Consider the following 13,829-nt stretch of genomic DNA (forward strand, 5'->3'; position numbering starts at 1 on the left):
CTTACATTTCCTTCCCCTTGCCCTCTTCCACATTTCTTTTGATCATTATCAAATCCATCTCATCCATCCATTGGAAGCCCTTGTTCTTCAAACTTAATCTTCCCCATTTCAGACCACTCAAATTACCCTGCCTATCTCCGGTCCTGCTTGTTACAATCATCTATCTCATCAAAAGCTACTTACCCTCGTACGTTATCCTCGCTCAGATCAATCTTCTACCTACCCCATTCTGTTATTATTCTCCGGCTCCTTCGAGTCTTTATTCTTGCTCATCTCATAAGCTTTTCACCCTCGTCAGATCCACTACTTAAAAACTGGATCCTCGGACATTGCCTTCATCGCTTGTGGTCCTTGTCCACTCATCTGAAAAATTTCGTAATAGAAGCAAGGCATCTGTTATACTGAGGTACACCCTCGTTCTATTCCCTTGTCCCAGTCCCGCATCTAAAGATTTCTTGCTGTTTTCCTACCACTATTACTCTGCGCCGCCTGTCCTGTCAGAAGATCTCATTCCAGGTACCGCGCTGCTGCACTTGACCCTCGTCATCAAGGATCGACCACCACTTTTCATACACCTAAAGTCTCAAAAAATACATTGCGACGCGACTGGTTTTTCTCAATGGTCTCTACATTTTTGACGTTACATATATCATAAAAAGTTGAAGAAACCATAACTAACAAATGGCATCAATGCAGCATCATCCTCACCACGCGCCGCAAGGTCAAGGTCCTCCACCTTCGCACCATCTTCAACAGCAACCGCGACCTTCGAGTATTGTGCATCAGCACCACCAACAAGCTCCTCCACCACCACAACATCCTAACGCGTATCCTTCCGGACACGCTTTACCTCAATATCCACAAACTGCGACAGGGCCCGGTGGTCAACATCAAGAACTTCCATATTACCCAACTCACGCAAGTCCTTACAGTACCCCAAGCGCATCGGGTACATATTCATCAGCAGGTGTGTAAACGCGCTTTTTGACGCGTTATACTTCAATTGCAAACTAGATACTAATTTTTGCATAGGTCCAGAAACTCCAGACATCATGGCCACTCAACATATGACTCGAGCTCCATATCCGCCAATTTACCAAACCCCTCAATCCAACTCTCCAGCATCTGTTGCATCACCTGCACATGAGAACAGAATGTATGCGTCATCTTCACAAATGCAGCAAAGCCAGCAAATGTATTACCCGGGGCCACCTCAGCAGCAGTACCCTCCTCCTATGGCTCCTGGGGGACCTTCTCCGTATGCGCAACCGCCACCACCCCCGCAGCAACAACAGCATCATCATCAGCAATCCATGACTTCACAGCCAACATTGCTCATGTCACACCAGACAAATCAGCACCAGATGCAACCACACCCTAATCAGCATCAACAGCCTGGTATGACTGGAAGTCCACGAACGAAAATGGAACCACACGTTCCACAAATTGCTAGACCCAATCCACCTTTAGGGGCTCAGCATTCTGCGAACGGTACACCTCAAATGCAGCCTAATAATCCGCCCGGAAGTGGCGGCAGCGGTGTCAATCCCAATGCCGCACCGGGTCCAATTCCAGCAACTACCCCACTCGTTGTGCGACAAGATAATAACGGAGTTCAATGGATTGCATTCGAATATTCACGCGATCGTGTTAAGATGGAATATACAATCAGATGTGATGTCGAGTCTATAAACGTTGAAAACCTAGGCCCGGAATTTAAAACGGAGAATTGTGTTTACCCGAGGGCGTGCTGCAGCAAGGATCAATACAGGGGAAATCGATTGGTATACGAAACGGAGTGCAACACTGTCGGGTGGGCCTTGGCAGAATTGAATCCTTGCCTACGTGGCAAACGTGGATTAATACAAAGAGCGGTCGATAGTTGGAGAAACAGTAACCAAGATCCAAGATTGAGAAGTCGTCGAGTTCGAAGAATGGCTAAAATCAACAACCGTAAAGCGGTTCAAGCGGCTACAAGTCATAACCCTCACATGACTGGTCCAAGTCCTACAGGGATGCCACCTTCTGCAAACATGGGCCCTGGCGGTGCGGGAAGCATGGGCAAACCTAACCTCAGCGGTATGGGTGGTCCCCAGCTTCATCACCACCACGCCCATCCTGATGGAAGTAACCAAGGAGGAGAAGAAGTCGGTATGTTTCACCAGATGTGATGTGCGATTATTATTATTTTGTTATGATACCATTCTTGCGAATATACCTATTGATTGGGGAAATTTGGGGTCTTAAAGTGACTAGTCACAAAAGCACTTTCATGTATAATACAACATTGCACTTTGCTTTCTGCCTTCTGCGATACCTACCCATTACCCCGCGTTATGTCTTTGTATTATTGTATTGCTCCAAATTGCTTGCTTTGTATTGTTATTGCTTTGCTTCCCGGATAAACCTGAGAGGCTAATCAATAAACCCATGTGTAGGTGACGACGAATATATGGATGAGAATACTCACCATCACCATCAAGCTCCAGTTGGGCAATCTGCCAATTCGGGAGACGATGTACGACAAAACCAAGCCTTCCCAGGTTTCAACAATAACTACCCTTCGAGTTCAGTAGGCGGAGCTTCCATGATTCCTGGTGCTCACGATGCACGTCCTTTACCCCGCGGGTCCCACCCAATTGCCGCACAATCAAAAGATGAGGAGGATGGCGTCGATGTTTTCGGTAATGTTCCAGAAGCAAAGAAGCGCAAGTTCATCCTGGTTGAGGATCCTGTTAAGCAAAGTCGTGTTCGTGTCCGCGTTACTTTGGATACGGTCGATATCAATGAAATTCCAGATTCATACCGAAAGATTAACTCTGTCTACTCACGATCTTGGTTTCCTCTGCAAATGCAATCGCCCCCTCCATTGGCAAACGGCAGCGACTTCTTTCAAGATGACGATAGCGATGATGAAGTTGAAGGCCGAGGTCGTTCTCGACGTGGCAGAAAAATGTTTCCTGTCCATTTGCCAAATGGTGATGAGGCCGAAATCCCTATTCCAAGAATGCGCAAGTCTCAGAGAGCATTGGAAGTCAAGCTTAATGATTTGGGTTACAGGATGACTTGGCATCAAAGCAGAACCTTTGCAAACAAGTCGGTTTTCTTACAAAAAGCTCGTGAGTCACATCCCTGTCCTTTATATCGGCCGGTGGAGAGATCGATACTAATTCATTATAACAGTTGATGCATGGCGCAACAAAGTCAAAGAAAACATTGGTAATGCAGGGAGAGATGTCACTTCAATTCCTCATTTCGATACGCGTTCCGGCAAGAGACGCTGGTTAGAGAGTACCAAAAAGCGCGAGCAACAAGACACCGACCCTTAGACGAGCAGCTACAGAGCTCTAAATCTTCGGCGTTACATTGTACTATATCAATCCATGGCACCTCTCCTCTCGATGAAATTTTGGCTGGGGAGGGAAAGATCTACAATGAATCAAACTCCTCTCGACAGAGCCCGCAACTGCTCTTTCGTGGTGAGGTTGGTGCTTTGATACACGCATTGCCGCAGAGTGTGAATTTCCGCGTTGCTTTCAGTTATTTCTTATATGATTCTTGCTTTTTCGTATCACGAACGAGTCAGTGGATGACTAAGTGGTTGGTTGTTTTTTTTTTGTTTCGGAATCTGGCAAATCAGTAGTAAAATGAATATATTGGTTTGATTGCCGCGGGGTGAAATGAATGATTTGGGAAGGAAACGTTCGGTGCACGCATTACTTTTATGACACTGGTATTTGGTTTTGGGGACGTGGGTACATAGATAGGATGGAACGGATTGTTTTGGGGAGCTGCGAGACTGATTTCGAAAATGAGGGATGGCAAAAGGGTGGAGGCGGGCCTTGTAATTATGCATATTGAGTACGCACATAGATTGAGGATGAGCACTCTCGTTATATCGGGGCAGCTCGGTGAGAGTGCTCGCTTGTTTGTAAAGTTCACGAAAACAAAAGGAAAAATTGAGAAAAACACATTAAAACATGTTAAACACTTCAGGGTTCTTGAGATGTATGAAGTCTCTATGTGTGGGTATGGGTGATATGTTATGTTTGAAGTGTGTGCATGAGTATGTAGGACTTTGTTGTGAAAGACTGATTTAATAGGCTGAGAGAAGTACTATCTATGGTGGTGATGTGGAAGTGTGTACGCAATTTGCTATGGATGGATATTTTTCTGGCATGGTTTTCTGTTGTGGGTGGAAGAATGGTGTTTCGTGCTGTTGGTTTTGAGGGTTTGGTGGAATGGGGAAATAAAGAGGAGACAGAGGTGTTGTGCAGTGCGCGAATGAAATTGTGGGAAGAAGAAGGAAAGGAGGAAAAGAGGAAAAGAGGGGGTGTGGGATGAAGATTAAAGGTTGAGAGAGGATGGTGAAAAACGGGCGGTTATGGAGAAGAGGAGGGGAGACGGTCCTTGAATGCGGTGAGTATGGAGTCGAGATTTGAGGTGGTGGATAGATGGATAGATTGATAGGTTGCGGGGCTGTCTGTTTGCTCGGGTATGGGTGTATGTAGAGGTTTGGCTGGGGGATGGTGAGGAGTATGTATGAGGTTTTGAGTTTGAGAATGCATATTTTGAGAGAAAAAGAGGAGGGGGGGGAGAATATGGGATGAGATGGATAGATGGAACTGTGACATTGTGGGGGGGTGGGGATAGATCATTCTTTGGAAACACAACCATATCTTTGTGGTTCGCCGATCTAATTTGACTCTGGAGAGTTTGCAAAACTCAAATCCGCAAATGTGGTATAGCAACATCAAGTTATGCGAATCAGTCTCAGTGGAATCAAATCCGAGTCTAGTTTGTGATTGTTCATGTCATTTATGCTTGTGAGAGAAGTAGAATCAGTTTTTCCCGGGAAGATGGGAAACCTCTTGTCTGCTTTGTAGTTATTTCAGAACCATTTGAAGTATTCCTTGGTGTGGTTATCTAGATGACTAGTATATCTTGATTTCATGCACTGATTTGCTAGCAAGCAACTTTATATGGTGTCGTTGGTTAAAAGTTTTATTTTCTCTTAGACGGAAACATCATTACTACAAAAGAGAGAAATCGGGCAGTAGTATAGGCGAAGACTGAATAATAACATCTAACTAAAAACTATAGAATGGGAGTCCCTCAGCTGTAAGGTATTTGTTCTTTTGATTATCTCAGGAGATCAATCTCAAGGTGGATTGCTCCTACATACTGAGCAGCTGTTTGCTAAAATAGCTATTTATACTTCTTTCTCAAATCATGTGAGAATATGGACATCTCAGGTCAAAAACCTATCAGATCGAAACATCAAACAAAGTAAGACCAGACCAACATAGATACCTATATTAAATCACAATACAGCAGCTTCCTTTCGTGGGATTTCCTGGCATACCAAAATCACTTTCTTGTCAGATTTCTTGAATCAATAATACAATTCACTTTTTACAAATAAATAACCGAAGTAATCAGTAACATTTCATCATTTCAGAAGTGAACTATCCGAATATAGCCGAGCTGTATGGGAGCCAACTTTACAAGCTGTCCAGCTGTAATTGGTGAATAGATGGCCACCTCGGAACAAATGATCAAATGATCAAAGTTGCAGGAAGTGAATATATACTCGGTTCAGTAAACAAAATGAGCCGGTATTGGGCAATATGGTTGAAGGAAGGCTCTTCTCGATCTATAAAGTTCTCGATTCCTACTCTTTCACACAAGAACATCTACAACTATCAAGTTTTCTAATTTATTTACCTCTTCAAAATTTTACAAACTTATAAAAAGATCATATTAATGTCTTCACCGGTTGAATTTAATTATTCCCTTCCAATCCAAAGAGAAGATGGCCATGCTTACCACATGCCAAACTTCACAGAAAAACTATGGCTGGCAAGAATGAGAAATGCAGAAGTGCCAGAGTTGATAAATGATGCCATTGGGTATTCAACAGCAGAGGAAGATCGATCAATTCAGATGAATCGAATTCCACCCAATCAAAAAGTCTTCATCAACGAGAATGAGAATGCATCCTTTACAGCTCAGCAGGTTGACTCGAAGATGATCCAAGAGAAACTCCCTGGCTTCGTTATGGAAGGAATCTTGAAGCTACGAAAGATGTTCCTCCGTCGCGGAGAAGGCAAACACTCTGAGAAGTGTAGACTCGAACAGATTCTTAGATCTGAAAAGGATGGAAAGAGTCGGGTTTACACCATGGGATGATCGATTCCACCAAACGGAGATAGTGGCGGTGTTTCAACAACAGCGAAGGGCCACATTGAGCATTGTGATGAACTTGCAGAAGCTGTTCAATTGATCGCCAAGGTTTCACAGCCAATCATTCGATACGCCACTCCGGCAGAGGAACTCAGAGTACTTGAGCTACAATCCGAGATCGACGTAGCATACACGGTTGGCGATGAGGAGAATAGAAATTTCTGTAAGTCCTGATCCACTAAGTGCTTGTTTTGAATCACTTGCTAACACCTGCATCAGCAACCATACAAGTCAACTACTCCAATGTGGACACGGTCTCTTTGTCAATTGAGATGGGGAAGTCTGGATCGTTACACATAGACGCGAAGGATGACCCAGCACGGATGTCGGTACTCCTAAACTTGTCCAATCTTGCTGAAGGATGTTTGCCTGGGACATTTACCATAATGTCACTTCGCGACTACTGGGCATTCGCACCATGTGATGCTCTAGTCTTCAGAGCAAGACATCCTCATCTCGGCATTCCACCAAGAATGATGGGAGACTCGCCCAGGAAACCATACGTTGCACCAATTCCGGGACTGGCGTGGATGGATCCAGGGTTATACAACTATTCCAGACTCGTCTTCGTCGCCTACCCGCAGAAAAACTTGATGAATATTGCGCCGTCTTTGAAGAGGTATCAAATGCCCGATCATTATCAAAAAGATAGTCCAATGGCTATTACCTTTCCTCATGGAGAAGCTTTCGCGCTTGCGGCATGGGGAACAGTAAGACATCAGCACGAGAAGATCGCAATGCAAGACTCTTGGCATCTTGCGAACCGCCACAGCAGTGGGTCCTTAGCTGTGTTACCATCCGCCAAATCGATTGCAGAGCGAGAAGCGTGGAAAGACGAAGACGGGAATATTGTACTGCCACGAGTAGCAAGGATTCAAACTGTTCTGGACGGAAACTCCGCACAGTCTCGAGACTCGGATCAAGCGAAAGCATTCGCCAGACTTAGAGAGATTGCAAAAGCATCACTTTCTCAAGACTTTTTCCAGCTGCGGTCGACACATACAGACGTTAAATACGTGGGTGTGTTGGGTTCTTCTCTCATCAAGCCACCACCGGTTACGCCTGGGAAGAAACTCTCGAAGGCTGCCACTCATGCGATGTTTGGAGAGAAGCCATACTTGTGTTCGCTCTGTGACAAAAGAGCTCCAGGTCGGTTTGAGTTGCAAGCCCACTTCAAGGCTCACCACAAGAACGACTGTTTCGAAGGTGTTGAAGCCGTCATCCTGACAAGAGATCCGAACCATCTCAAATTTTTACAAGAGGCGGGTGCTTCAAGTCTGGCAGAGAGCTCCAAGAAGGGTGGTAAGCGTCGGAGATCTGGTTCGGAAAGTAATGAGCCGCCAGCACAGAAGATCAAGGCTGAGGATCCAGAGGATGCCATCGTGATCTCTGACGATGAGGAGATTGAGGACCTCGCGGCTGCTTCTACACAGCACAGGAAGAGGGATTAAAGTCTTCTTGAATCCGAGTTATATTACACGGATTGTTTCAATAGTATGTAGATATTGTATGAGCTGTAGAACATTCAAGCAGATAGTGTATCAAATCATTCAAATTTTCTCTTCATAGTTATCTTGGGTGAAGCAAATGTGAGAAAGTTTTTGTAGAGCCTATGATGACTCCTAATTCTCTCCTTTCCTTCTTCTAAATCTCCTTCTTCTTCACTATTGCCATTTCGAACTGATTTTTCTTTATAGTCGAGGGTAAATTAGACATACTGCCGTATCAAGTGAAGCTTAGGAACATGAGTGCATCTTTTACTACTCATACAGTCATGTAATGTTACCATCAATGACGTAGTTGCGTTGACTTTATTAAAATTCATTAATTATTCCCTCCAAATTATATGAAATGCTTGTACTGTAGAATTATATAGACCTCGCATGAACGGTGGTATTGATGTACATTCTCTCTATTAGTTTCAAGTTATGATTAAATGTCATATGAGAAATATGAAACTAGAGCTCAAAAGTAATTACGAGTTATTAGGATTAAGCATGTATAGTATCTGTTTTACTTAGATATTTCTAGTAATCTTTAATAACTTCACAAAGAAAAAATTGAATTTTGATGCTAGACTTAGTGACATCTAATCATGTCGTTCAGGAACTATCCGTTTACTAATAATATGATTACTTTCAGCCGATTCATTTAAATCATATCTAATAAATGCTTAAGTGAAGCTGGAGTAAAGGACTCTATGTCTAAAACATACTCTCAATCTTCTCAACATTTTGTGTATAAGATCGAGTTTCATTAGTGAGAATTCACGCTATATTGTGTCACTATCTCATATTCGCTGATAAGCATTCTTTTTGACATTCGATGTTGATAGTAAATAACGCACTATGCTCGTAGGGTGTTGATGAGATGATTTTCTGAACTGATCCCATGAGATGATATCTCCTAGAATAATTTCGTAACTCTCTAATTAGGTATATTTGATATAGAATACTCTCAAATTGGGAGATTATAGAATTCATTACAAACTCGGAAAATGAAGAAGTGGAAATCGCTGGTATAGACGATTCCCCTTTGTTTACTCAAGTGTGTCGAATGATTTAGCCGACAGTGCCTACTTCGCTTAATTCTATCGGATCATAGTTTTATGAGAAATTCATGTCTACTTTCAGAAAAGACGACTCTCAATATTTCCTTTTGATTTCAAACATTCTGATATCTTACGAGAAGCATAACGCTACATATATACTAATCGATCTTCTCAGACTACATGCTTCTACGTTGTTAGAAGATATTTCGGATAGAATCGTCTGATCAATTTCAATACTCAGAGCACTTCGAATTGATCGAGAGTGAAGAGACATATCAACTAGTCCTATAAAATTAAATAAATAAGCAATGCACATTGACTAAAAACTACAATCTCAGAATTAGCTAGGACATTATGTGATGTGTTCCGTGTCTAGAAATGGACAGACTTTTCGCAGGTTATCTCAAGAATGATGGTTCGGAGTACATGTCACCTCTAATTTTGAATTTTTGAGTGATTACTAGACTGGATTTTAAGTCAAGTACTCTGCGTCTTAAATCATTTCTTCGCTGAGGAGCTTTTATACGAAAATTGATCAGATGTTGAGAAGCATAGACAAATTCTGCTTCGCTCACTCGGAATCAAGGATCGTTTCTTAATCTCAGTTTTCAAGATACCTAATACAAAATTCTCTCCAGATCCATAATTAACTACTCAATAATGAACCATTTGTGAGATTGCGCTCTTCAGTCTTCTTTTCAAAAATAATGAATCTCATGTCAGAGTTGTCCGAGCAGAATTGACAGTGTATTACCGGCTGCCATCACATTTCAGCAAATTGACCGCATCTAGTTCACGCGAGTTTATTGAACACTATATTCATAAGCAAAACAATCCATACTCTCGACTTGACTGTATAAACTCGACGCTAGTCAATCTGATATAAGATATTTGTCATCAAAACGGCCTAGTATCTCGCCTGTAGCTCTACCTACCTAAGTCGCGAGTAACCAGAACACAGAGATATGTAAGCGAGAAACCCACAGTACTGCAAAATTGATTCTAATTTAAGCGTTGCCTAGTAGTATAACAATCAACATCAGTAAGCAAGATGGTCGCCTTGCTCTGAGCACTCGCGATATTAAACGCTAGTGTATCTGGTACAATATTTGTAATCAAAACAGCCTAGTCTCTCGCTTAGCGCTGTATTTAAGTCTCGTTTAGCCTGAATTGAGAGACTATTAAGCGATAAAACTACCGTATTGCAGAATTCAGCTCTCATCAAGCCTGCTGCCTAGCAGTTTGACAAAAATACCAGTAAGTAAGACAGCTACTTTGCGCTGAGAACTCACGATATCTCGCGTGCGCTGACTCATCACATTAAAAAGTATTAGGTATCGGTACCGTAATTGACGCGCTGGATCATTCTAATGCGCGGTAGATCACCGTGACAAGAAAAATGAGACATTACTGTCGTACACTACAAGCAAGACCTACCAGAAGTCACGCTAGGATGTGAAAAATGGTATATAGATATGAGAAACCATGACCGTAAACCGTATATGCCTAGAACTGATCATCTAATCTTGAGAACCGCGAACATTCGCTACGACAGCGACTGTTTTGGTGTCTCAGATACCGATTCTCATTTGCTTATAAGGGTTTTTTATTCCCCCTCAAAATTTCTCTTTCTTTTTCTCCTTTTCAAACACTCTCGAGAAGTCCAAATCTCATAAACACCTCGAGTTCTCCCAGCTTTCCAACAGCATCGACTTTGAATTCCATCAAAACAATTCAAATTCAAGCAATCAAACTACCTACGAACCCTTCCAAGAAACATCTACAAATCATCATACAAAATGTCAGGTCTATTACCCGTCGATTTCGCTACCACACAGTTCACTTCCAATATGAACTCAGCCGATTCCCTTTCCAACAATCTCAGAAATCTGCATTTGGATAGGGATGAACATGCACAGTCGGTTTTGAATGATCTTGGGGATTTGCAACTGGGTGGAGGGCAACCAGCTCCTCTGGCTGCCAATAATTCGGGCATCAGCTCTCATGATGCCAACGAATTTGACGAAGATTTTGAAGAAGCCTGGGAGGATGAAGCTTTCAATGTCATGGATGAGAGCACGCAGGCCGATCCCAGCACTTCCCAACAAACCCCTGCCAAGTCAAATATTCGGCTTGCAATGCAGCAAGGAATGAAAGTCAACTGCATCAAGTGCAGAATTCCAAACACGTACAAAGTATCGCAAGTTTGGTTACCCAATCCCTCCCAACCAGATCTCCTTGCTCCTTATTCGGCCAATACCAAAAGCCATTTGCACATTGGCGCATGTGCCAAGTGCTCTTTCGGAACTTGCTTGGCTTGTGGTGTAGCTCCACATCTAAAGGAGTGCACCTTTTCGGATACCAGGACAGCCTGGGAGGCCTTGTGCGCTGTCGAAGATGCTGCAATCAACTTCCGGAACGAGTCACCCCATCTCCCATTAACTCACGCAACCAGAGAAATTCTTTCTCCTCTTTTGAAATGCTTGACGACACTAAACATTACTGTCGCCAGAAACGAAGCGCTTACTTTTGGGTTCGACCAGCTTCTGCGCAAGAGCATGCTTCTCGATTTAGTTGCGGATTTCATGAGAGACATGACTGTCCGGACCATGGAATTAACTCCACTACTCATTCAAGTATTGGAGTTCTTGCACATGTTGGCCGAGAACGCCGAAACGAGGAAGTTGTTCTTCGAAAAACGACAAGTATTGAAGACAACATCACCTGGTCTTCAGACTTTGGCTTTCCCTTTGGTGCTGCTTTCAGTCCAACAAGAATCTGCATACGACTGGAACGATAGGGATGCCAGAACGTACACTCTTTGGCCATTATTGCAAAATTGCCTAAACGTCGCCCAGCAATACATGCGCGAAAATCACGACGACGTTTGGTCTACGGCTCTGGTTGCCCTCGTCCAGGGAGTTTGTGATATCTATGAATTGGTGGCCAGCTCGGTGCCACCAAAGCCTCTTGAGCTTACCTATACGCATCATAATCAACACGAATTGGGATATGCCATCGGGTTGAAAGAACTGTTTGCGGTTGCGGTTGCTAAGAAGGCGGAAGCTAAGAAAGTAGCTACGCAGAAAGATACCAGCGAGATGGAAGTCGACCCCCCCCTGAAGAAGCGTGGTCGTGCTCGGGCTCGGGCAGAAGCTCAGGACATTGATCAAGATGAGGCCAGCAGGTCAGCAAAGAGAAGAAATGCTGGCAGGAGATAGTGGTTCGTTACCACACGGAGTATCTTGCGGGATGGGAGTTGAGGGTTGGGGAAAGATGGCTGGCTGCATAGAAGTGTGCGGAGATAGTCACTGGGACTGTTAGGAATATTGTTATGTATTTGTTCGAAACAAGGGTAGCTCATTAGAAATTGACTACTGGGGATATGATTTCCGTTGAAACTTATCACTGCTCATCATTCTGAGTGGATGATATAATATTTCTAGAGACTATCTAGTAATTGACATCAATAAACTTCTCAAAATAGTATAGATGCAAATGAATGTGACCAAGTGAATGTGATAAAACAGAATGCCAATACTCTAAATAATTAGGAATGAAGTGAAAATGCTATGTATTAATATCTTATTATGGAGATCAAGTAAAGCTTGCTTGTTAGGAGAAGATTTAATCGTTAAAGTCATTAGATACTGAAGTTTTCCTATTATTTAATTTCGCTAATTTCGACCTAGGGCCAACCGGTATTCAATCGTGGAACTAACAAGCATCATTTGCCAAAGACTAATGCACATAATATACTACTTTTACCAGCAAGTAAATTGAAGCTCCGTGTTGCACGTCTACTGTCGTTGCTTATAATATTGGACTTTCGAGACATGAAACAACAGGATGACAATGAAAGCTACCTAGTGTTTAGTGCCGAGACCATTCAAACATGCAAGAAAAATAAAGCCCCAATGTCTATGACTGTTCCGAATCATCGAGTATAGAATTAAAGCAAGAACATAAATTGGACAAGAAGTGACAATATCCTCAGATTCATGATAAGAGTAATAAAGTGACGAACGAAAGCTACTCACGGGTGCCAAGAGTTTAGATGTGCAATCAAAGCTGTTAAATGGGAGCTAGTTACAGTGACCCGCGATTGCAGTAGTCATATGATCTGGACCAGATCCATGGGCATCCTATGACTTCCAGAGATAACGTTGTAGGGTGATGCTCCTGAAACCATCTCCAACTTCTGGATGGAGATTTTCAAGTTATTCTCTCCAAACGAAGATTTGCATCAGCACTTGAATAACATTGATCAAAGATTTGATCCACGAGAATGCATTTTACTATTAATTCGTTCTTCACAAATCACATCTGCCCTGCTAGTCTAGATCTGGACACCTCAGGTGATTTTGAAGCTTTTTGATTCTTCAATATGTATTGTAACAAAAGTATTTAGGGAAAACAAAGCAAGAACACGGCAACTACTGTTCCGCGCACCGGTCTGAGAGAAAAATATCTCAAGATTCAAACCCCATGAAGCATAACAAACCAGGCCTATATGTGAGCTCGTTAAGCGAGTAATACCCGTCGTCTAAAACGGTCTAGTGGCCACGTTTGATTTATATACATCTTAACAGCATAATAGAACAAGGAAAACACAATTTAGCGCCAATACCCGCGAGACCGTTAGCGCTGATAGGGAATAACTCTTGTGGTAAAAATATTAGAACAATTAGCCAGATCTTCAAAAGTAATTGTATTTATCGTCTTGGTATGTACGGATGATGTCCTTTACGTGGTTTCCCGGAGGTCATTGAAAATCCAAAACGGAAAATCTTTTGAACGAATAATTCCAACTGCACCAGAGAAATAGCTACTATAAAACAGAAAGACTGAATTGCGTTATGGTCTATGACAGCTGAAGAAAGTAAGTGCAACAAACAGATGAATCACAGAAAGTCATAATTGGCCTTAAAAAATCACTGAGGAAGGGTGATGGGCCTACTAAAGCTATCCCCAAATTCCAATATATAATGTCTTGATAAAATCTACCACAGATGACATTATGCTGACCACA

At 42.7% G+C, this 13,829-nt stretch overlaps 3 protein-coding genes across 3 annotated transcripts; all 3 read left to right on the forward strand.

The window, feature by feature from the left end:
• Positions 1-681: 681 nt before the first annotated feature.
• On the forward strand, positions 682-3,329 carry EAE97_010079 (uncharacterized protein; the record flags this gene model as incomplete). Its single annotated transcript, XM_038880594.1, has 4 exons — positions 682-967; positions 1,033-2,151; positions 2,439-3,119; positions 3,184-3,329. 4 exons carry the CDS (start codon positions 682-684, stop codon positions 3,327-3,329), a joined length of 2,232 nt encoding a protein of 743 aa, XP_038728640.1.
• Positions 3,330-5,766: 2,437 nt separating this feature from the next.
• On the forward strand, positions 5,767-7,697 carry EAE97_010080 (uncharacterized protein; the record flags this gene model as incomplete). The annotated part of the gene is made up of 3 exons (XM_038880595.1): positions 5,767-6,169; positions 6,212-6,409; positions 6,466-7,697. 3 exons carry the CDS (start codon positions 5,767-5,769, stop codon positions 7,695-7,697), a joined length of 1,833 nt encoding a protein of 610 aa, XP_038728641.1.
• Positions 7,698-10,596: 2,899 nt separating this feature from the next.
• On the forward strand, positions 10,597-12,018 carry EAE97_010081 (uncharacterized protein; the record flags this gene model as incomplete). The annotated part of the gene is made up of 1 exon (XM_038880596.1): positions 10,597-12,018. The coding sequence occupies one exon, from the start codon at positions 10,597-10,599 to the stop codon at positions 12,016-12,018; it is 1,422 nt and encodes a 473-aa protein (XP_038728642.1).
• Between the last annotated feature and the right edge of the window lie 1,811 nt (positions 12,019-13,829).

The sequence above is a fragment of the Botrytis byssoidea genome (assembly GCF_014898295.1).
Source record: "Botrytis byssoidea strain MUCL 94 chromosome Unknown BBYS_025, whole genome shotgun sequence".
Classification (NCBI taxonomy): Eukaryota; Fungi; Ascomycota; class Leotiomycetes; order Helotiales; family Sclerotiniaceae; genus Botrytis; species Botrytis byssoidea.